Source organism: Haemaphysalis longicornis, unplaced genomic scaffold, assembly GCF_048455015.1.
Source record: "Haemaphysalis longicornis isolate Haplotype H1 unplaced genomic scaffold, Haemaphysalis longicornis Haplotype H1 scaffold_637, whole genome shotgun sequence".
NCBI lineage: Eukaryota > Metazoa > Arthropoda > Arachnida > Ixodida > Ixodidae > Haemaphysalis > Haemaphysalis longicornis.
The window spans coordinates 72,539-96,633 of record NW_027526414.1 but is presented as its reverse complement, the minus strand read 5'-3'; the positions used below and the strand labels follow the sequence as shown (position 1 = coordinate 96,633).

Sequence of the window (24,095 nt, the reverse complement as noted above, 5' to 3'; positions counted from 1 at the left end):
TGGGCGCCGCCATGCCAATCAGAAATGAAAACACCGAGCGTGAAAAAATATCAGAAATAAATGCTTGCATTATTATTTACAGCAACAAAAACAAATATTTACTGTAAAAAAACTAACTTGAGGTGCATTACACTTGTGTTGATTATTTGTATTATTTAGCTTGGTCAACTTTGGCCGCCGCCGCTCGCGATATCCGGCGCTGATATCAACCGAATTTCCTCTTTTCGCACCGCACAGGCAAAATGGTAGGTGTTGCGCCTTGTCCCTTGTTTCACGAAATCCGAATAATCAGCTAATATTTTAGAATTAACTTAGATGAAGTGTAATTATTTGTTCGCCGGAATGTCTACAGAACCCCAATTACCTACTGTCTACCCATATTTTCTCAAAATTGTTGCTCGAAACGACCGGCGAAAGTTCGCTACGGGTCCGTGCTTGCTGTCGCGTTTGTGCGAAAAATTTTGAGCCCATACCTTGAGTGTGACGTGCTGATATTTTCTTTCTTTCTGTTTTTGTAGTCCACCAACAAAAAGAAGACCAGGAAGTTAAGGGGACACGTGAGCCACGGCCATGGCCGTGTCGGTAAGTTCCCCGATGCACACTTAGCATTGGCATGGCAGCACATTCGTTTGACGAGCATGTGGACTGGTTTTCGGAAGGGTACTCAATGTTCTATTCGTGTTCATGCAAACAGGAAAGCACCGCAAGCATCCTGGAGGCCGTGGTAACGCCGGTGGCCAGCATCACCACAGGATAAACTTCGACAAATAGTGAGTGGCCTGGTTCTTCGTTAAATTTGAACTGTCACATACCTCGCAGCAGTGTTCGGTGTTGCCCGGTGACGCCTTTGAAACCCCCATCACAAATAAGCCGGCCGTGTCTGCATCTATCCGTTTGCGACTGCGGTGGCAGTTGGTGGGGACATTAACGACGCTGTATTCAGGTGTCGGCCGATCTTAACGTGTTGGCTGCCATTTCTCAAGCAGCTACATGCTACTCTTGAACTCGGTCAAGTAGTGTCGACTTGACTGCGAACATGTGGATGGCTTAGATCGCCCGATCGGGGCAATGCGAACCAGGCGCTACAGGGTTCGCGCCGAAGCACACGGCGTTGGTTATTGTGGGTCCACGCCGTTTTTTGCCCTGGTTCGTGGCATTTCAGCGGTGGTAGTAATTAAACCAGCTAGCTCTCTAATAGCCGTGAACTCACGCCTGGCACTTGCATTCGAAGAACAGCGAAAACGCCTGTGTGCACAAACGAGGTTTGGGTGCACAATAAATATCCCCAGGTGGCCAAGATTCATCCGAAGAGTTCTCCACTATGGCGCGCCCCAAATAGCTCGGGTGCTTCAAAGCGTACCCCGGTTACACTAGGGTCCGAATGTCATTGAAACTCATCTGACTCAAATGGGGTGCTTCGAATGCCATTCAGAATCCGCCCTGCTCCACTACATTTTCGATGGCATTTGAAAGCTTTCACAATTCCCCATGCTGCATGGCGCCGCTACTGTTGAGTTCTGTTTTTACACAATAATGAAACAATCAAATTTAGCGACAGTCTTTGGCATTATCCATAACGTAAACTTTGACACTGTTTTTGCTTAATTTTGAATTGCAATCGAGGTTTTTTGTGCTGCCTGGCCACACTCATCTGTCGCTTGCTCGCACTGGGGCTGAGTATGGAATTGTTGCATCTTGATACCCCGATTTAAATGAACAAGAAGTAAACAAAGTCGCGCAATTAAGAATATTTTGTTTTAAGTACGCCAGCAATGTATGCTGACTTGGAATGCTGTGTGCGAGTGCTACAAATGGCATTTGAGAGCCCAAATGTTTCATTTGAGAGCCCAAATGTTTCTCCGGGTGCTCATTTGTGTGGAATGTCATTTGAGCAGAATGGCATTTCAAAACCCAGTGGAGCAGCACAACTTCACATTTGGACCATTTGACATTTGGTTCAAATGACATTGGGACGCTAGTGTAGCAGGGGTATTAAATTCGATAGTCGGTGAACCCAGTGGATGAAATAGCTTTGACTGTCACGAGCTGCATTGCGAAATGGATGGTGGAGTGCAGTTTTTCTGAAACAGGTTCACGCTGTACAGGCGATCCAAAAGTTCAACAGGGCATGTGACCGGTGGCCAAGCTGGACCAATCTGCATGCCGCATGATCTATGAGGAGTTTCGCCGCAGATAGTGAGGGGTTCAGTTTCTGTGCTCCATTTCAGTCCTACGGCTTGTCACCGCGTCAAATTAAATTTTGTCTTTTCTTTTTGGCAGTGGTTGGACTGCCTCAGAACGGTCCATCCTGCTCCGTGTTTGCTCAGAGCGTACTTATTTGGACAATTTCTCCATGTCTGCACTAAAGCAGTCGCAGGGTAATAGCTGTTTCTACCGGGAACGGAAGCAAAACTGAATGTCATACTGCCATTTTTCATGGGATGTCGCCTGAGCGTTTCTGGAAGTTTTTCTATTTCCTGTTTGGCCGTGACGTGTGCTTGTTACGCATTTGACCACACGGATTTGACTGACCGACCGTAAATGGCCGTGTAGGGCTGCTGACGCCTTTGGCCATGCCTGCGGAGGGGAGATTATAGAGATTAGGAAATTACGATGCGCGTGCTGAGAGGCTGCACGCTTTGCCACCCTCTGTTGTTGCGGCCGCGGTGGTGGCATTTTTGGGGAGCGTGGCTCCCGTTCAAGACTCTTTGAAAGGATGCACGCAATTATGGCAAAAACTCGCCGTTATTCCAGAGTTGCATGCCTCGGGCTCGACAGGTTATGCTTGCAGTGCATAAGCCCGGGTGGTGACTTGTGGGTGACCTGGTGCCTAATGGCCCCCCTGACCGTGAGAAACTTGTTTCTCCTACATGTACGTGTTCTCACTACATTTGGGAAGTGGAGGAAAACGATTGAAATTCGGTGGGGCGGTGTTTGGCTCTATGATTGGGTGCTTCAAGAGGTCTAACTGACTGGCATACAGTGGCCATGAGGGACTATGTTCCTGCGCAAGATAGCCGGCAGCAGGATTGGTTAGAATTTTTCAAGAAGCACGCCAAACTTTGGATGTAGGGCATAATAAGTAAGGGTCGATCACTAAGATTTGGCTGCAGTGCAACAGCATTGCCTGAGTAGAGAGCTCATTAGACCTGTGAAGGGCTCTCGGAAAACGTCAGATGCAGTGACTTGAATGCCAAGCATTGGAAGAACCATGTGACAAGAAATGAAAGCCAGGTTATTCAGCAGCGATTCAAATTGCTAAGCTGTTGAGCAGTGCTGATCTCATCTCAAGAGGCATGAGGTTTGCCGACGTGCAAAGTGGCCAGAGGAAGCTTTGTCATACCTGCATTCTTTGCAGAAAAAAAAGTAACGCATTCCACGCAGCAGTATTTGGTATGACTCGGTAAGCGCAGTCCGGGGATTCCTTTGAAACCCCCATCACAAATAAGCCGGCCGTGTCTGCATCTACCCGTTTGCGACTGCGGTGGCAGTTGGTGGGGACATTAACAACGCTGTATTCAGGTGTCGGCCAATCTCAACGTGTTGGCTGACATTTCTCAAGCAGCTACATGCGAGTCTTGAACTCGCTCAGCTAGTCTCAATTTGACTGCGAACCTGGGGATGGCTTAGCTTGCCCGATCGGGCAGTGCAAACTAGGTACTATGGGGTTTGCGCCGAAGCACATGGCGATTGTTATTGTGGATCCACGCTGTTTCATGTTCTGGCGTAAAATTGCACTTTTGTAGTGAACTGCTCCAAATTGGGGATTCAGTGCTCCAAAAAGGAAGGTATCTTTCTGCCATAACCTGCTCCAAATTTGTAATTTCTTGTTCTAAGCTGAAGATTTTGCTGCTCCTGAAATTGCTCCAAATCCTCTGGGCTGTTGCAAACAAAAATGACTGCATGGCACCCATGGCACTACCACCCATAATTTATTGAGGCAAAAAAGCATGCGTCGTTAAAGTCTGCGTTTTAAAAGTTTTTGGAACTTTTTTTTTTCGGCTTTTTTTTTTTTTTGTGCGCGAAATGTATGAGGTTATTAAGAAACTCTTTTGGGAGTGTGCACTGCTCCTTTTGCCTTGTCCCCTTTTATGTAGCCCATTTGTAAATTTGAATGTGCAGGGGTGAGACAGTTGTGCATATTGCGCAGTTTTGATGCAGATCAGTTTTCCTGCACCTAGCTGCTCCGAAAACATGCGAATTGCAAAAATTGGGCCGCATGGCTCCAAAACAGCCTGATAAGCAAGGATGTTCACCCTCGCGTCAGTTTAAGTGGGGTAAAATGCCGACACCTATTTTTAGGTGAAAAATTTTACTGTGTGCTTCTAAAAATGCCCCGTCGAAAATCATTGAGAAGTACCATACAAAAATAGTGAAGTCAGCTGAGCTGCCAAAGTATTTGCACGAGTTAACGAGAAAAAAACTGCACTACTAGGCGCCGCTTTTTGGTATGGGTGCATCAGTGTAGCCCTCGCCTACCCCTTTGCGTTTGCCCTTTTTATGTTTGCTCACTTTTAAACACACAAACGGTAGAAAAAAGTACAGTCAAACGGGAAAAAAAGGATAGCTTCTAAGGTGCAATTGGCTGTATAGCCATTTGTGCTGTCCTGTTGCCACGAGGTGGCTGCGGCGTTGTTTTCCTTGGTTTAGTTCACGCAGGCAGCTGGGTTCCTGTTTAGTCGTTTTACTGTTGTAGGGCTGAACAGTGGCGTTGGTGCGGCAGTAGCGCTTGAAAACGTGCATCAGACTACGGCAAGTTGCGCGCCTCGAAAGACGACAGTTATTGAAAACACCGCGGCGCCTGTATCTTCGCAGTGGTTCGTCCTTGAGTGGGACATGCGGGGCGGGGCAGACGTGTAAACTTGGGGTCGGTGAAGCGAAATTTTGGACTCAATGTAATCTGATAAAGTGCTTAGTTATTGGCGTGTTTTGACGGTCAAGCGAGCCGTGGGAATGGGGTGGATGGCTAGCCGGAAGTTGCGGCGCAGGCTGCATAGGCGCTATAAGTAGCGGGAGTAGTTACTATTACATGCACGCAATAATGCTTATGAAGGAAACTTTAATGTCAAAGGCGAGGTGTCCAAGCATAACAGCGTTACTGAAATTGCTATGCTTCGCAATTCCATGACATCTTGAGATTGACACTTTATTGGTTGTCATGTGCCTCGGGGTTTGGGGATTGTAGGAGGGGAGGGAGGCTGGTGGGATGCGACGAGCCTTCACCTCCCTTGCAATTTTTCTCGAGTGCCTGTACACTTGTTCGTACAATGCAATCTTGGAGAGTACAGAAATAGTTTCAGTGTCGGATAAAAAGACTGCAATTGCAGCGTTTTTCAATTTGATATTTTTGAACGCCTATCTATGTTGCCCTGCAAACACCACCAATAAATTTTTAAGGGGTTTGTAAGATGGTAGTACAACTCTTACCTTGTGATACTCTTGAAAAAAATTCTCCAAAAGATCTGCATGTTTGAAATTAGTCTGTTCTTAACACTAAAGTGGTCTTAAAGACTTAAGAAGACTAATGTGAAACTGAACATTACCTATCCAGCCAGGCCAAGCACGAATATTCCTCGGCAATGTGCTTGTGGTTAAATGCATGAGAGCAGGGTGTGGCCCGCTACTTGGCGGAATTTTTCTTTTTACTATACTCCCACACTGTCGTCCTTAAATACTATTTAGCAATAGAGCGCTGGTTTTTATTGTGGCAGGAGAACTCCTGGTCAAGGGGGTGTATGGGGCCTCTGACATATGGTGCTCGCAGCTCTGAAATGCTCGCTCTTCTAGACTGCTTTCTATGGAGTAGTTGGCACTGAGAGGTCCAATGTATGAGGGTTGATGTGGGAACAGGAGGAATTTAGAGGAGGGTTCTGCATCACGTGGACTTGGGACAGCGGGTGCTGGAGATTGGCGGTTGTGGGGGTGGGATGCACGGTAGAGACATCAGGGCGGCAGGGACGGGGTGCACTACTTGCGCAAGATCTCTGTGGCTAGGCCAGCATTGGCAGAATATTTGTCTATGAAAATTTCAGCTCATCTTGGGAGTGAGGTGCGCCATGATTCCTGAACGACCTCTTATCAAAAGGGACTGATTAGTTTTTGAAATGTTGATGTTTACTACATTTGCCTCGCTTTTCCGACTTGCTCTTTTCGCCGTTACACGTGACGCCGCTGGGGGTGCCTCCAGTGGCATGTAATAATACTTGTTGGTAACTTTGTGCTCTTAGCATTGCTTGTGTTGTCTTTGAGCTGTGGCTGGAACAGAAACAAAAAGCCCACACAATTTTTATCCTTGCTATTTCCAGCCATTTGCAGTATCGAATGGCAGAACTAAAAAATGTACGAGGTTCAATTGACAACACAGTGGAGTTGGGCAGGGGGGCAGGTGCAGGATTAGCACTTTGGTCGTTCGTGTGGAAAGATATGCGATGAGCGGGCATGATGGCAGATGCACCGTACTGTGAATGAAAGCATTTGTGAGACTACACTAGTCTGGTGACTGTGTTGCAACTCTGCTTAGGTAAGATGGGCTTTGTTAGAATAGCATGGGAGTGATGCTAGTGAGAATATGGAAATCAGCTGCCCTGTTGATCCAAACGTTATGGACAGGTCAAATTGGTGTGGGTTTTAAACGCTGCAAGTGCATTCAAGTTTCGGATAAGCTAATTAATGTTAAATACTCAAAGTTTTACAGAATCAGGAGCTAATCATGCATTTTGTCTGCGGAAATTGAGAACTTTATATGCTTCGTTAGAACTATTGGGAAAATTAAGGACTGTTTTGCCATCCCTGTAGCTGGGCTTGTAGAATTGCTGCTATTTTTATGGTTTTGGGACAATATTCATGCATTGCATGCTATATTCTGTAGGGTTCTAAATGGGTGCAGTTGTTTTGGGCGCCTGTAAGATTTGAAAGGGAGTTCAAATAATAAATTCGTAGCGCATCTGTAAACAACAGAAAACTAAGTTCTCTTTCAGTGCTGGTCGTGTCAACTGATGCCACCACATAAAAGTCCCTCTAGCTCATGATGCATGAAACCAAAACGGCTAGTTTTGGGGTGAATTGTCCTTCAGGGGATCCTATTGCAATAGACATCGTCATTGTTGCGGTTTAGCGAAACTGTATGCTACAAAGAAAAGGCTTAAGGGAATGAAAAATTACGACGTTAAGGATAAAAAAAAACAAGGTCATTCCAGAAGCTGTGTGCAGCTGCAGCACTGTGGAGGCTAAGTTGTCAACAGTTGGCCAACTGAGGGTGCCTAGTCCCTCTCTGTTTTTCTGCATTGTTGAAAGCCATCCTGAAGAAAGTGGTTGCCACGAACTGTGGCGTAGAGGGTCTGCATCGTCCATTGAGCTATTCTCAGCAGGTTGCAGATTTTTAGTGGTTGCAGGGTTATTGCTGCATCCATGCAGTGCATTGAATGCTCAGAAATCTTGCCGATCACGCACCCTCTAGCCTACGCGTTTCGTGCACACTTCACGCAGGCTCATGAACGCACAGCGCAGCATTCACATGCTGCCGCTCACACTAGCAGTGTGATGCTGTTGCCAACAGTGGGCCGTTCTTGTGTAGCATGCAGGGAGGGGTGAGACAGCTGCGCATATTGCGCAGTTCTGATACAACTGTGTTTTTCTGCGCCAGGCTGCTCCAAAAGCTTGAAAATTGCAAAAGTTACGCCGAACTGCTCCAAAACAGTCTGAGAGCCAAGGATTTTAACGCTCCCGTCAGTTTCAGCAGGGCAAAATGCTTAATAACGGCATAATTTTCCAGCACCCCAAGGTGGTGCTGTTTGTAGAAGATTAATGGATTTGATCAATCAATCAAAAGCCTGCATAAAATTTTCCTCGAGATAGTTTTTTCGAAAGTCACAATGTCGGGTTGCACATGTTATATTCTGTGCGTTTTTAAAGTTTTCCCTTCAAAAACCATTCCAAAGTTCTGTAGAAAAAATACTTACCTGTACTGAGGCGTCTAACAACTTGTGCAAGTTGATGAAAAACTGCAATTTTTGGTGTGCCGTATCTCCGAAACTACATCACACGGCGCCGTCATCTTGGTGTGGTGAAGGTGTGGCAACGGGGCCGCCGGGCGAAGCAGAATATTGCTTCTGGTTCAGGCAGTGTGCTCTTCGCCGATTTCTACCTTGGTTTTAGTTATTGGGGTGGCTCGGTTTGCATTTACTCGTTCCATCTGTTGCGGGACTCGAAAGACGGGAGTTCATCAAAAACAACGTGGTGCTCGCGAATTCGCCGTGTTTCAGCCTTGAGTGTGATGCCGGTGCGTGCTTGCAGTGAAATTTCGGACTCATCGCGGTGTTATAAAACGCTGAGTTATTGCTGCCTTTCACAGCGAGCTTGCGAGTGGCGAGAATGGGGTGATCGACGCTGCAAAAGTAGCGGCGTAGGTGCAGTGTCCGATCGCGGGACAGGCTGTTATTTCACGCTAGTAATAGTGGTTCGTTTATCTGAAGTGAAATTTAATGCCAAGAGCAGGGGTGAGACAGCTGCGCATATTGCGCAGTTCTGATACAACTGTGTTTTCCTGCGCCGGGCTGCTCCAAAAGCTTGAAATTCGCAAAAGTTGCGCCGAACTGCTCCAAAACAGTCTGAGAGCCAAGGATTTTAACGCTCCCGTCAGTTTCGGTGGAGCAAAATGCTTACTGACGGCATAATTTTCCAGCACCCCAAAGGTGATGCTGTTTGTAAAGGTTTAATCGATTGATCATTTAATAAAAAACCCGCATAAATTTTCCCCGAGATAGTCTTTTTGAAAGTCACAATGTCGGGTTGCATATGTTATATTCTGTGAGATTTTAAAGTCTTCCCATCCAAAACCATTGCAAAGCCCTGTAAAAAAAATACTTATGTGTACTGAGGCGACAAACTACTTGTCGAAGTTGATGAAAAAACGGCAATATTCGGAGCGCCGGATCTCCGGAACATCACGGGGCGCCGCCATCTTGGTGTGGAGAAGGTTAGGAAACATGGCCGCCGAGCGAAGCAGTTGCTCGTGGTTCAGGCAGAGTGCTCTTCGCCGATTTCTACCGTGGTTTTGGTTATGAGGGTGGCTGTGTTTACACTTAGTCGTTTGGTCTGTTGCGGGAAGTTGTGCGACTCGAAAGACTGGAGTTCATCAGAAACGTGGTGCCTGCGAATTCGCCGAGTTTCGGCCTTGAGTGTGAGGCGCGGTGCGTGCTTGAAGTCAAATTTCGGACTTATTGCGGTGTTATAAAACGCTGAGTTATTGCTGCCTTTGACAGCGAGCCTGCGAGTGGCGCGAATTGGACGATCGACACTGCAGAAGTGGCAGCGCAGGCTACAACGCTGCAAAATGTTCAAGCAGTGTCCGATAGCGGGACAGGCTATTATTACACGCTAGTAATAATAGTTCATCTATCTGAAGTGAAATTTAATGCCAAGAGGGAGGGGGCTAAATGTATCAACATTACTCAAATTACGATCGCGGGGAACGTGCACATTGAGGATTGAAAGGAGAGGGCTGGTGGGGTGCGACGACTGTCACCTCGCTTTGCGCAACTTTTGCCGTGGTTCTGTGTGTAGAGCCCAGTCTGGGATTAGAAAAATAATAATTTCTGCATTCACATATAAAAATGCTGTGCAATTGCTTAGTTTTTCAATTCGATATTTCCAACGGCGCTCCACGCTATCTATGCATAGAGCCTCAGAATTAAAAAATGGTTTGTGAAAGGGTAGTGGAATAGAAAAAAACTTTATTGAAATGCTGTTTCAGTGTTATGTACGTTCAAAACTGATTAAAAAGAGCACTTTTCTCCCCGGAGTTGCCAAAAATGTGGTTTTTTGGGCCTTTATAAGGTCACATAATAAATGTCGTTCTTTTGCTCCAAATCAAGGTTCTCCTGCTCCAAAATCGAGATTTCGCTGCTCCAAAAACTGCTCCCAAATCTGATTAAGCTGTCTCACCCCTGCAAGAGGGACGTGGCTAAACATACCAACGTTACTCAAATAACGATAGTATTGAACGTGCACCTTGGGGATTGAAATAAGAGGGCTGGTGGGATGCAATGACTGTCACCTCGCTTTGCGCAACTTTTGCCGTGGCTCTATACTTGTGCGTAAAGCCGAGTCTGGGATTACAAAAATAACAATTTCGGCATTCACATGGTAATAAAAATGCCTTACGATTGCTTAGTTTTTCAATTCGATATTGTCAACGGCACTCCACGCTATATATGCATAGAGCTAGAAATTTAAAAACTATGTAAAAAGGTATTGCAGTTCGTACCTTGATACTCTGGTAGAAAAAAAAATTATTGAAAGGCTGTTTCAGTGTTCTGTATATTCAAAACCGATTAAAAACAACGGTCTTCTCGAGAGCTGCCAGGCAGGCTTCCGGGCAGGGCGATCCACAAATGATCAATTAGTTGCACTGGAATCTTACATTAAGGATGCCTTTATACACAGACAGTACTGCATGACCGTATTTTTTGATATCGAGAAAGCTTATGATATGGCATGGCGTTAAGGCATTCTTGCAGACCTAAAATCCTATGGTGTGACAGGTAACATGCTTAATACTCTTTCAAGTTACCTGTCCGAACGAACATTTCGTGTCAGGGTCGGTTCGGCACTTTCAAACGTTCACGTGCAGGAGAATGGCGTGCCTCAAGGTGGCGTATTGAGCTGCACCCTGTTTATAGTTAAGATGAACTCTCTCCGAAAGGCACTGCCGCCAACCATATCCTGCTTGATGTATGTAGATGACGTTCAAATAAAAGTACCTGCGTTGTATTCTCAAAAAGGCGGGGCATCCTGCCCGATCCCGACTTAAAACTCTTTGGTGACTCGATTCCAGTAAAAAGAGAGCACAAGTTTTTGGGTGTGGTGTTTGACGAGAAACTCTCATTCATACCCCACATAAAACGACTCAAACAAAAATGCCTAAAAACAATGAATATTCTAAAAGTCCTGTCTCACCAATCGTACGGTGCAGACAAACAACTCCTGCTTCGACTTTATGCCGCGTTGGTGGGGTCACGGTTGGACTACGGAAGCGTTGTGTATGGGTCAGCCACAAAAACAGCACTTAAAATGCTCGACCCAGTGCTTCACTTGGGGCTTCGCCTGTCTTGTGGGGCATTCCGTACCAGTCCTGTCCACAGTCTTTATGCAGAGTGCGACAAATGGTGCTTAGCGTACCAGCGAACTTATGTTGACCTCCTATATGCCTCCAAAATCTCATCAATGAATAACCATCCCTTTAAACCGGTTTTTGATGATACGTCCACAACTAAACTCTTTTTAAACCGCCTATCAATTTCCGTTCCCTTCTCGCAGAGAGTGAGGGACGAGGTGACTATTCATGAGGTCTCCCTCTTAGACACATTCAAATCATCTCACACTGATCTTGTAGCACCATGGCATCTTCGTCCTGTAGCGTGTGACTTGTCTTTCGTACAATACAATAAGAACAGGACACCAAGAAGTGGGATTTTGCAGCATTTCATGCATCTGCAGAATAAATACAGGGCTGCAGAGTTTTTCAGCGATGCATCTAAAACGTCCACTGCGGTATCTTGTGCTGCGCATGGGCCCAATTTTGAAGCATGTAGAACAATGAATGTTAATACAAGTATTTTTACGGCAGAGGCATATGGCATATTTCTAGTTGTAAGTCACATAGTTGAACATCATATTCCTACATCCGTCATTTATACAGATTCGTTGAGCGTCGTCCGTGCATTATCATCCGGAAAGTCGTCAAAAAACCATGTCATTAATCTTGTCTTCAGAACGATTATGGCAGCTTATTCTTCAAACCTTGGGGTGACTGTGTGTTGGGTGCCAGGCCACTCTGGCATTGGCGGTAATGAAGTGGCGGATGAAATGACCGCCAATGCTGCACTCCGAAGCACAGTCGACATGTCAACACTACCTTACACAGACCTCAAGCCACACATTAGACAACAAGTCCGTAAAACTTGGCAAGCAGACTGGAGCGAACAGACAGACAACAAACTACATGTAATAAAACCACACCTGGGACAATACACTACTGACTCACACAACAGGCACATTGAAGTTACCTTAGCTAGGTTACGGATAGGCCATACGCATGTAACGCACTCCCACCTGCTCACGGGATCTCCAAGACCCCTGTGTAGCAGGTGTGGGGAGGGCCTATCCGTAGTCCACATACTCATACAATGCAAGGCACTTGACACAACACGACACAAACACTTCAGAGAACTCTACAGACAACATATTCCCCTACACCCATCTCTGTTTCTAGGTGACGATGCCATGGTTTCTGTGAAACGCGTTTTTAAATATTTGTCAGATGTTAAGTTTTTAACTCTTTCGTTACGGCGGAAAAACGGCCGATTTTAAGTGCTTCCACAAAACGTTTTTTTTCTCTTGAGCTACTGGACACACGTAATCTTGCTATGCATGAAATTGTAGCTTATAGATTGCTCTTCCAAACACAAAGCATCAGTTTTGTTAAAAGTACAATTACTTACAGTTTATTTGTCAAGTAATCAGCAAAAAGCCCCCAAGAAAAGTATACTAAAAACACAAATCGGCACTTTTACCGAGACTAAAAATTATTTCAGGTATTTTAAGATATACAAATTGTTCCTACGTTCCTTGGCTATGATTCAATATATAAATCAACAGTCTACACCAAGTTTTGGATTTTTGAGGGCCCGTCAACCTAGCGCAACTGACGGCTGTGCCACGCCGCGAGGGCACTCAAGGGTGAGTGAGTCTATGTAAAATGTGCATCCAAGTACCGTACTTACCTGATTCTAACGCGCACTTTTTTTCCGGAAAAATAGGTCGAAAAATCACATGCGCGTTAGAATCGGATACGAAACCGAAACCGAAAGAGCGAAAATTTCGTCCCACCCATCACCATCGCCATGTCAAGATGGCGCTGAAGCTTTTAGCAACAATTTTTCGCACGCAGGAAGCATAGGCGCCTAGGCTTTTCCATCGGAGTTCATACAAATAGTCAGATCGTTCCACTTGCGCGCTTGATAACAGCAATGGCAGCAGCGGCTCTCACGTGTTCAAAACGAGCGGTCGGCTGAAGCGTGCGCCTCTGGAGAAGCTCGCGGGATGGGCGTGTGAGGCGTGGGCCACGATTCCATCGACCATGGTTGAACGTTCGTTCAGAAGTGTGGCATCGCGAACGTGCTTGACGGCACCGAGGACGAGATCTTGTGGTCAGCGGAGAGCGACGAGGAGTGAGATGAGTGAGATTACTTCGGGAAATAAATCACCCGTTTCTATCGCATTTGTTTTTCTTGCTCACACAGTTCCATGCGCGTTACAATCGGAGGTGCAAGTTTTTTCGGTTTTTTGTCAGGAAAATTGGGTGCGCGTTAGAATCAGGTAATTACGGTATACTCTTTTGTGACCTCGCACAAAATCCTTATCAGTTCGGTGGTAAAAAACAAGAAAAAAAAATCGAGCGCTCTCGACAAGCATCGCACCTGAACCCTGCAGCGCTAATCTGACACGAGCGCAAGGTTATCTTGAAGGTGATAGCGCGATACGGCGCGGTGCATTTGGCAAAATATCCCGCCCGTACGTTCTCGAGACCCTAAACACAAAATCAAAACCGCAGTCGTCAGATAAGAAGCACGTTTTGTTTATAAATACAGCGCGGAGTCACAACGAAATTACCTGCCAGCGCTTGTTGAAGTTCGAGGCACCTGAACCGGAGCTTCGTCTTCCTAACTGAAATCTGAAGATCCCACATCATTGCTTGATCCCTCACTGCTGCTGGAATCAGAAAAATCGACAGCAGGAGCAGCCGAAGTGCTTGCTACAGCAGTCCGACTGTGCGGAGCGCGGCGCGAACCGAACGCCATTTTTCCTCCTCCTCCCCTCCCCCTTCGGTTCAAATTACTCTTGCTACGCCGCCACCACACGAGACACACAAACAAACGAAACCGAAATTGAAAGAGACGTTGCCAATGAACACACCAGATGGCGATAGTTGTCTGTGGAGCGCGGGTTTCAGATTTTGCGGGAGATTTAAAATCATCGGACGCCGGCTTCCGATCGCCTATGGCGCCGTCGTGAAAGAGTTAAACCTCATTTCCTACCATGCGTAATTGCATCTGGCCCTATACACCAGCCATCACCATTATCTTTATTGATCTTACTATGTCCAGTTTACACATTTTATGGTAATCACTTTTGTGGTAATCACTTGTTTTCATTAAATAACTTCTCTGGCACTCTTTGCCCTCGTCGGCCTTGCGTCATTAAACACCAACCATCATCATCATCGATTAAAAACTGCACTTGTACCCCGTGAGTTGCCCAATATTTTAGTTTTTAGGCTCATAAGGTGGCATAATAAATGTCGTTCTTCTGCTCTAAAATCGAGATTTTGCTGCTCCCAAATCTGATTCAGCTGTCTCACCCCTGAGCATGGAGCAGTGTGTATTTGAGAATGTGAGCTGAAAGCAGTGCATGGAATGTATAGGCTTGTGTTGTTTTCATTTTTTTTGACTGGTCCACTGCAAAACAGCAAATGTCAGTTTACCATTCAGCTTCTGTCTTCGGAAAACACTGTTCCTTGAATAGCATTCAAGTTCTTTTAAAGGCCGACTGCACTTAAATTTCACCTCGAGCAAATTTATTTTTACTGTGTAGTAAGTACCATTAAATCAGCTGGGACACGAGGGGTATCTGCATAAAACGCCTCGTTAATCAGTCAGAACCGTTTAAAAACGCTCCGCCGCAGACATTGCTGCACCTGCCGGCGGTGCGCGTAAACTGCCAGGGTGCGCCTGTGATGCTCCAGCCGACGGAGGCTTCTTCCTCTGGTCAGCCACGTAGCTGGAGAACAGGTCAAGCTCTGCTGCGAACGCTTCACCCATTTGCTGCCCCGTGCACGCGTAGAGCTGGCGTGCAGGCTTGCTCCTGAGCTGCTGACCTTCCGGCTGCCCGCTTGATGGCTGCAACGTCGCTTCAATGGCTGACAAAATCGCCGATTTTCGCTGACCACTTGTGGTGTCGACTTGCATATTTCAGCTGCTGTATTTTGCATCTTGCTTTCTTTTCCAGCAGGCTGTACAAAAATAGTGTTTTTCAAAAAGTCGAAATTTTGAGTGCAGTCGGCCTTTTATTGGCAGTGCTGTTTAGACTGGTTATTCCTTCTGAAAGAAGGGACCCGACTGAAGGGAATTTTCCCCACTCTTTTATCTTTTGCTCTGTGCAGCCACCCGGGCTACTTTGGAAAGGTGGGCATGCGCAACTACCACGTGCGCAAGAACCACTACTGGAAGCCCTGCCTGAATGTGGACAAGCTGTGGTCCCTGGTCTCGGAGGAGACGCGGCAGCGGCTCAAGAAGGACGCCAATGGCAAGGCCCCCGTCATCGACCTCGTCAAGCACGTGAGTGGCAGTTCTCCCGATACGCCTCCTGCTGCCATAGAGCTTAACCACCAAACGGGGCTAGTTCAGGGCGCGCACAGGTCCTTGACAAACGTTGAAATTGAAAAGTGTCTTCAAGGCCCCTGAAAGGCCTGGAATTTTTTAGGTCCCTTGAAAAACCTTGAATTTCTTGAGCTGTACAAGAGAGGATTCATAGCGGTGCACCTTTATTGACGGTTCACCTTGTATTTGGCAAACACCTCATCATTGCAATGATGGTATAAAAATTTAAAGCCGGCGTGAGACCTGGACTTTCGCAAGAGCCGCTGGCGCTTACTTTGCCCGCTCGCTGGTTCCACTCCCGCATTATTCTTCACTTTTTCTCCTGTGGGCCCTCGACTCCGCAGTTGCATTCTCCCCCTTCCTATCCTGGCCAGTGCTGGCTGTGCATGGGAACTTGGCCTACGCCTGCACCTGTTTCTTTTATTTTTCTCTCGCTCTCCTTTTCTGCAGCTTGGACCAGGGATAAGCCACGCTACCAGTGACGCATAAAACGTCAAGTTTTGATGTAAGCGAGTGGCGAGGGGAGTAAACTGCTTCGCAATGTCTTGAAAGCAAGCAATATTTACCTTTAGAGTTTGAAAGAAATTATACCGGCAGCATGTTTTTCACCCCGTGTGTGTATTTTTTTATTCACTTATTATTATTATTATTATTTTTTTTTTTTTCGAAAAAGGATCTGGTAGTAAAAAGACAGAGTATCCACTGAGCTGCTAGCCACATTGGCACGAGTACAATCCATATTCTCTGTTGAATCCATTCCGCTTTGTTGGCGTGGTTGCCCAGTACATGCACGCGTGACCAAAGAGTGCTTGCTTCAAGTTGGAACGTTTTCCAGTGTTAAAATTGGCATGGTCTCAAAGGTGCTGAAATAAATTCCAAAGTTTGTGGCTTAGTAATGACAGCTACAAAGACTAGGTTCCACTGGATACCACAGAGCCAAATGCGAGCCCTGCGGAAAGACATTCGACATTACAGCTACGGGCAAGTGCACTGACAAGAGTTGCATGAAAAGTGCAATGGACTGCGTCATGGTGAAGGAAGCAGGAGCCAGATCGGTGCTACACTATCTCGCCCCAAGGACACTCAAACCAGGCGCCGGCTCCAGCGGAGAGTCTGCAGGCACAGTTTTGTCGCAGGCAGCGGATTTAGACCGTGCTGGTAAAGCGCATGAGACGGTGACGGACGCAGGAATCTTGTGGACGCTGAAAGTAGTTACGTGCCATTATTCGTACAGATCGTCATTGCAAGCGGGCGACCACCCGCCGCGGTGGCTCAGTGGCTAAGGCATTGCGCTGCTGAGCACGAGGTCGCGGGTTCGATTCCCGGCCGCGGCGGCCGCTTTTCTGATGGAGGCGAAAAGCAAAAACGCCCGTGTGTACGAGATTTCGGCGCACGATAAAGATCCCCAGGTGGTCAAAATTAATCCGAAGCCCTCCACTACGGCGCGCCTCAATGTAACCAGCTGAGGATTGCGCTCACTGTAATGCAGACAGACTTCCGCACTGCTGTAAGTTACGTTCTTTGCTGAAGTGTCAGTCACACTGGGCTGCTGTTATACGTTGCGGGTCTGCGACTTCGTAAACTCATTGCGCAAGGCAGATATGTCAACATGCAAAACTAAAGTCGTTCCACAAGCTTTCTCCCAAATGTTGCTGCTGTTTCTCTGGAATCGCGAAGCAAAGTTTCTGGACTGAATTTTTTTTTTTACTTTGCGCTAACCTGCTCTACAGAGGTTGTACCCAACTTGGGATACAACATACATACAACTGAGTTTTCGAAAAGAGCTTGAAGAGCAGTTCTCCGCAAACTTGGAAGCCGTGCTGTTCACTTCATGCTGGGGATAGCATTGGGCGGTGCTTTTTTCTGCACTTTCATTTCGTTTTTGTTGCTACCGTCATGCTTTGTCACATTTTTTTCTGTTGCTAGGTCAACCGAAGAGTCGGAACCCTCCCTAGACCGACGATGGGGAACACGTGCGCTTCAGTCGCATGTCTTCAAAGATTCCTGCCTGAAAAGCACCTGCCTTCCATCTGTCTTTTTTTTTTTAATTTCTTTCCTTGGGCATGCTCAGAATGCTGGAGGCGCGTACAGCCTGATGGTTGTGCGCTGTTTCTTTCTCATGTCTTGTTATTTATTAATCTTGTCGTCACATTTCTGGGGTGGGTGACGTAATTCACGTACTATTCCATCCACGATACCAGTGCTACCACTAATGGCACGTGCGGGCCCCTGTACAGTTGGTGGTCAGTTGCATTTGGAACACGGAATAAAGTGTGTTGACTTTCGAGCTTCTGTGCGTCATTCAACCGACATGTGGAAATCCACAACAAATTGTCTGTACGCTGCTCGTACGGAAATACTTAATTGTGGTAAGTCGTGCGGGGAATGGTAACGTTTACTGTTGGTATTGCCATTTTTTTACAGCTTAGTTGCTTACCACTCCTTTTCAAGTGGCTGATGGCGCAGTTTGGTTAGTCTGTAAGCACAGAACAACTGTCATTGTCATCATCAGTGCAAGACCGTGGCCAACAAGTCATTCTGTTTGCGGCCATGGGCATCTCCGACGCGCGGACAGTCGTCAGAAGCCAGGATAGCCACTATCATTGCCATCATCGTTGAAGGACATTAGTGCAGAAGGCAAGCGTAAACAACCACAACAGTGACTGCCATTGTGTTCGTCTATGCAGAAGCTTGACCACGGAGGTATCGGTTAACCGTAGTTATGGTTCGTGCGTGTGTGACTTTTTGGCACTGCTTCAAGATGGGCGTGTCGCCAAAATCTGCGATGTTTCGAGTTCGGTGCAGGTCAAAATCGCCCACAGCTCTGCTAGAATGGCAGCGCACCTTCTGTGATTGTCTGGCAGTTTTAGTGATGTTGGCAAAATTTTTGCGTTGCTCCATCAAGAATGAAACGAGTGGAGAGAGCGCATTCAAGCCGTGTTTGCACATCATTTGGCAGTTTGTCTCCGTTGATGCGTACTGTGAAACGGAATGTGCAAATACTGCAGGGCCGTCAACCGAATACGGAATGTGTTCGACGGTGATGGTATGCCCGAACTGCTGAACAACGGGAGGAGTGAGATGCATGCGTGTTCCTAACAGTCCACCAATATGTCTTATTTTTATTTATTTATTGACACTGCAAATCCCACATTAGGATTTTGGCAGGAGCTTGTTTTTTTTTTTTTTTTGACTGAATAACTCTTCCTTCTAAAGATTGCACGTTCCGTACCTCTCTTAGCTTTTGTCCGATGGCATTGTTCTCTGGTAAGTTCGTAATTGAAGCTTAATTTTCAACAAATTTAAATTCAAGTAATGAATTCCACTCAATGTTGCACGTATATGCGCTAGTGGTAAATGGGTACAATAGGCTTTTGTGTTCGCTTGCATGCATACACCTTTTGAATGGGCTCGTATGCAAGGCAAGGCATTGAACAAAATTGGAATTGAAACAAAGCTTACTACCTGCCCTGAGGCATCCTATTCAATGATGTTTGCCAGCTGAACTATTTATTCGCGACACCCACCTACTAATACAGGCCAACTTGCTCCACATTCTGGTGTCCCTTTAAATTGCGAATTAAACACGAATGCCAGCTGATTTGCTGAGCACTGCCTAAACTACAAGCTCAAGCTCCTCTATTAGTGGCAGAAGCCTTGTGCATTTCAGCTTCCGCATGAAAGTAGTAACTTCCTGAGCAGTCAAACAACTACTGAGAGTGGCTATTCGCGTCTCTAACTGGAAATGCACGTTCAGCCAATTTACAAACGTTTATTTCATGGCATGAGGGCTCCGAGAACTGCTGACACGGACTGCGAAGATACGTGCAAGTCTGCAGCAGAACTTCACCAATACACGAGCTTCTCTGCAGTAATGCAATCACTGCAACAAAAGCTAAATTTGGCTACTTTCTGCTACATTTGAATAGGTTAGGCCAGTATAGCAGAACACTATTCTGTAAAAGATCTTTGCGTTTCAGGGAATGTGTGTTAAAGGGACCCAGAAAAGCCTTGTGAAGGTGGCAATCAAATGCATTCAGGTGGTAGAACACATAACGGGGGAATTTGGTACGGATAATTTGTAAACAATTTTTGAAGATTGCCTTTCTCAGCAATGAGCGTGATGCCGCAGCGAGCAGATCGCGGCTGACACAACGGCGAGGCGCCCCCTGATTCGCCCGATCGTCGGGCGCCGGCAACGTCACTGCCATTGGCTTCCGGATGGTCTTCCTCCTTCCTGCGCGATCCCGAGGCAAAGGCAGGTTTGCATCGATTGACGCGTGCCTAGGCGCAAGAATGTAGCTAGCGCAGAACGGAATTTGAGCGCCGCGATGTCACATGGCTATTCTCAGTGTTTCCAGCTGCTCTGAAAGAAGCAGAGAGGGAGGAGGAGAATCGATGGGCAAGGGGGGAGAGGTGCATTTAATTGCTTCTGGCGGAGCTAATACCCAATGTAGATCAATAATTCCAATGGCATTGCATCACTATATTGGTGCTACGCGACAATACAGGCCTTTTGTGACTTTTGCAAAAGGCTTTTCTGAGTCCCTTTAATGTTCCTCTGGGTTTTGTTTCTATGTTAAAACATGTTTTTTTTTTTCCTTGCTCTGAAATATTTTTTGGCTGCTACAATACCCATTTTGCTAGAACAAAAAAACTTGGGTCAATGGCATCGCTGAACTTGGTTGTGCACGAGTGAAATGTCATTTGTACCACGAAATAGGCGCGCATAGGAATATCGAAGTTGCAAGTGACGTCAAGCGACATTGCACAGATGTGAATGTCCCTTCGGAGGTGTCCACTAAGGCGGCAAAATGTTGACTCTTTTCTCCCGAGCACGGTAGATAAACTCTGGGGCCCTAGATTAAGGGGGCACACTGGTCTTAAACCAAAAAAGTTTATTTTTGCAGTTATGATGGTGAAAATTGGGGGGGCATATGTAGTTTTTCATTGTGATGGTAGATATAAAATTTGTTTTTGTGTGAAACAACTACATTCATATTTATATGGATTTTTATATTTAATTGTTTGACAGCTTCTGTAAAAAAAAACTGCTGGAGTGATGCATATGAACAAGGTACCAGTGAACTGTGCACAAATCAAGAAGTGCAGCAAGACTAACATCATCATTCTGTCTGCTGGTCTGTAGCACAAGCTACGACCGTTTGAAGTTTGGGCCTGGAAGGCAAAGCCAGTTTTTTTGGTTCCCTCCTGTCAAGCTGAAACTTCAAAGTTTTTTTACAAAAGCTGTCAGAAAATCAAATATAAAAACCAGAATAAATATGAATGTAATAGCTTTACAGAAAAACAAATTTTACATGTACAATCGGAACGAAAAACTACATATGTCCCCCAATGTTTATCATCATAACTAAAAATAAAGGTTCGGATCAAAGACCCATGTATTTTTAAGGGGGGACACAGCTCTTAAAACTAGTATTTCTTTTAATTTCTAAGTAAACTCTGTGAAGCTTGCCAGCCTTGCTGCCTTTTCCACATTGATCTCAAATACGCCATTATTTTTTGAGTCAGTCAGCTAGGTCCCAAGATAATAGGAGATAATTAGTCATTCTTGGAGGAACAGTAGACAAAACAGTGTTAGTCATGGAACTGTAATCTTTATATTTTCAAAACTATACCCTGGTGAATTGAATAAGAGAATCTGTTTTTTGGTGCACTGCTTGGAACTAATTTTACAGCTTATTAAACTTTAATGTTTGAAACTGGCACTCAAAATGGTTCCTTGCCACTGGTGCCACCTAAGTTTATTGAGCTGTAAAATTAGTTCCAAACAGTGCGGCAAAAACTCTATTCTCTTATTGAATTCGCCAGGGTTCATAGTTTTGGAAAATATAAATATTACAGTTCCATGACTAACACTCTTTTGTCTATTGTTCCTCCAAGAATGACTAATTATCCCCTATTCTCTTGGGAACTAGCTGACTGACTCAAAAAATAATGGCGTATTTGAGATCAGTGTGGAAAAAGCAGCAAGACTGGCAAGCTTCACAGGGTTTACTTAGAAATTAAAAGAAATACTAGTTTTAAGAGCTGTGTCCCCCCTTAAGTAGTGAAATAAAAGATTACACAAGTTAAACCAACATTAACTTCCATGCACCTCGCAAACAGGTGCCTTAGCACTGCAGGAAAGTGTCACACCTTAGAAGCCTGCCTGTTTCATGGCAACCCCAATCCGCAAGCAACAGTTTTCATGAATATCGAGTCGTTTTGAACTCCTCGCAGCTGACAAATCTCTCTCCCTAGGGTGGCTGGATGCTCCTATGATTCTTGTAATTCCCGCACATTAAGTATTATATTGGTTCTTGAAACTGCTCTCTGAAGCAAGACAAGAACAGAAGCCGCAGGCAGGAAAACGCGTATGTGTTGTACTTCCGCATTTTCGTGTCCCATTTTCACGCTGAATAAAACGTGACATGAGCTGTTTGGAACATACAGAGAACAAGATTGCGAGAAACGTTATTTTTACATCTTTATGAAAGGCTTCAAAAAGCAGGAAAAAGAAACTAAATATAAAAAAAACATTTCTGCAGCTTTCTTTGCGCAAATATGGAGGAAATGTTTCTCCGAGCCACTAGTGAAAAACGCGGCTGCAAACGATTGCACCTCCTCCATTTGTCGTTTATAGGCATAAATGTAAAATAAACATAAAATATCCTCGGCATGCTTCTCAGCTGCCTCTGTGCATACCTAACAAAGGATTACAACGATGTGTGCAGACATCCAGTGAAAGTGTTGTACCACTCCCATATTTCTTACTGCTAGGCGTACAAAATATTGCAACCCCAAATAGCAGCCAAATTAGTGCAGCACCCAGTAATGCAGGGTGTTTTATGCCACACTCCCCGAGTGAGGGGGCTGCACTGAGAGTACAGAATTATCATCATCATCAGCTTATCTATGCCCACTGCAGGGCAAAGGCTTTACCAATTAATCTCCAATTATCCCGGTCCCATGCTAACTGCGACCAGTTTACCCCCGCAAACTTCTTGATCTCATCTGCCCATCTAACTTTCTGCCGCCCCCTGCAACGCTTGCCTTCTCTAGGGATCCACTCTGTTACCCTTAATGACCAGCGGTTATCTTGCCTGCGTATTACATGCCCTGCCCACGTCCATTTCTTCTTCTTAATCTCTACTAATATGTCCTCAACACGCGTTTGTTCCCTGACCCACTCCGCTCTCTTCTTGTCCCTTAGTGTTACACCTATCATCTTCCGCTCCATTGCTCGAGCGCTGAGTCATCCTCAGTTAAAGTTGAGCCCTCTTAGTGAGCCTCCAAGTTTGGTCCGCGTAGGTGAGTACCGGTAAGATGCAGCCGTCATACACTTTCCTCTTCAGGGACAATGGTAGCCTGCCACTCATTACGTGAGAATGCCTGCCGAAGCAGAATAGCAGCACCCTTTCTGTTGTTTATTTTTCATTTTTGAAAGGTGGAAAAAGTATAGTGGTGAGCAGAGGGTGGTGATAACCCCGGGTGGTACTTTCAAGGATGAAACGGTAATGTCGTACGAGTACAAGGAGTGAACGAATTGGGCAATGATGTTTCGAACTGGCTGAAAGTCGTTTATGAGATGTGTTCGCAAAGTTACCCAGTGTACACCAGTGGCGAAACTCCCAATAGGCGCCTCATGTATCAAAAAGAGATTTACTGTGGCCCTGTTGCACTGGGGCAGATCAGGGCAAGCAAGACAGCCCACCATCTGCTGGCAGAAAGCTGAAATAGTACTCAAGTGCTTGCTGCTGGCTGCTGTCGTAAGTCAGGAAAGAAAAGCTGTGGGAACATAAGCAAACCTTACCTATCTAGTCTTTCCTGATGTGGAAAGCAAGCCCTATTTCATTAGGTTGTGTTACAGTAGCCGACCGGTTTTTCAGACTCCAAAAATTCGGACTCGCTGGCTATTCCGGACTTTCCCGAGGAACCAACAGTAGTCGGAGTAATGACTCACGGATTTTTTGGACTGCTCTCTCATTCGGGCTATTTTTCATTCACCTCCAGGGCCAAAAAATCGGTCGGCTACTGTATTCAGTAAATCGAACACGTAAACTGAGGTGGCTAGTTGGTGCATGATGCTACCTTAGAAAAACAGCGCTAAGAACGGTACGACGGGAAGAAAGGACAAACACGTTCAGCGCAGTGTTTGTCGTTTATTCCTGTCGTATCGCTTTTAAGCGCTGTTTTTCTAAGTAGGTTCAGTAAATGTTTGGGGAAGTTCAGTTTTTGTCCCCCAGGTGCCGTGCAAATACATTTTCCCCTCAGCCTCAACAAAGCATGGGTGCTTGGCATGGCTCGAATTCTAGAGCGGAGTTCTGAACCTGGTGGAGTACATAGGGGAACTCTGAAATGCTTGGGACGGGTTCCATACAGCGGCGGCATATTCAAATTTGGTTCTGATGAGGGACTGGTACACGAGCAACCGTGATGTTCATTTCGGTTCTCGCATTTCTGCCGCTTCAAAAAACGCAGGCAGCCACGTCGCTTGTATCCAGAAATACAGTAAAGGGGCCTAAAAGTCTGAGAACACAAGATGTCTCCATTCTGCCACTCTGCCACGGGCAACAATCCTGGGCTCCGAATGCTCCTGCCACAGCTGACTTCTGTTCACTCCATCGCACGCACTAGAAACCATTCCAAGGGCCG

At 45.9% G+C, this 24,095-nt stretch overlaps 1 protein-coding gene across 2 annotated transcripts; it reads left to right on the top strand.

Annotated features, from left to right (window-relative positions):
- Positions 1-155: 155 nt before the first annotated feature.
- LOC144144168 (large ribosomal subunit protein uL15-like) lies at positions 156-24,092 on the top strand. Of its 2 annotated transcripts, none has more exons than XM_077675539.1 (5): positions 156-245; positions 519-582; positions 695-770; positions 15,221-15,395; positions 17,364-17,724. In XM_077675539.1, exons 1-5 carry the CDS (start codon positions 243-245, stop codon positions 17,607-17,609), a joined length of 564 nt encoding a protein of 187 aa, XP_077531665.1. In that variant the 5' UTR covers positions 156-242; the 3' UTR covers positions 17,610-17,724. The 2 variants fall into 2 exon arrangements, with proteins under 2 accessions (XP_077531665.1, XP_077531666.1); XM_077675540.1 differs by lacking the exon at positions 17,364-17,724 and adding an exon at positions 23,922-24,092 and having other exon boundaries at positions 157-245.
- The last annotated feature ends 3 nt before the right edge of the window (positions 24,093-24,095 follow it).

What these genes read in the sequence shown, in the direction of transcription:
- LOC144144168 (XM_077675539.1), top strand. An exon ending in CCACGGCCATGGCCGTGTCG is followed by an intron (nt 583 to 694) that starts GTAAGTTCCCCG and finishes TCATGCAAACAG; the next exon opens with GAAAGCACCGCAAGCATCCT. An exon ending in TCATCGACCTCGTCAAGCAC is followed by an intron (nt 15,396 to 17,363) that starts GTGAGTGGCAGT and finishes TTCTGTTGCTAG; the next exon opens with GTCAACCGAAGAGTCGGAAC.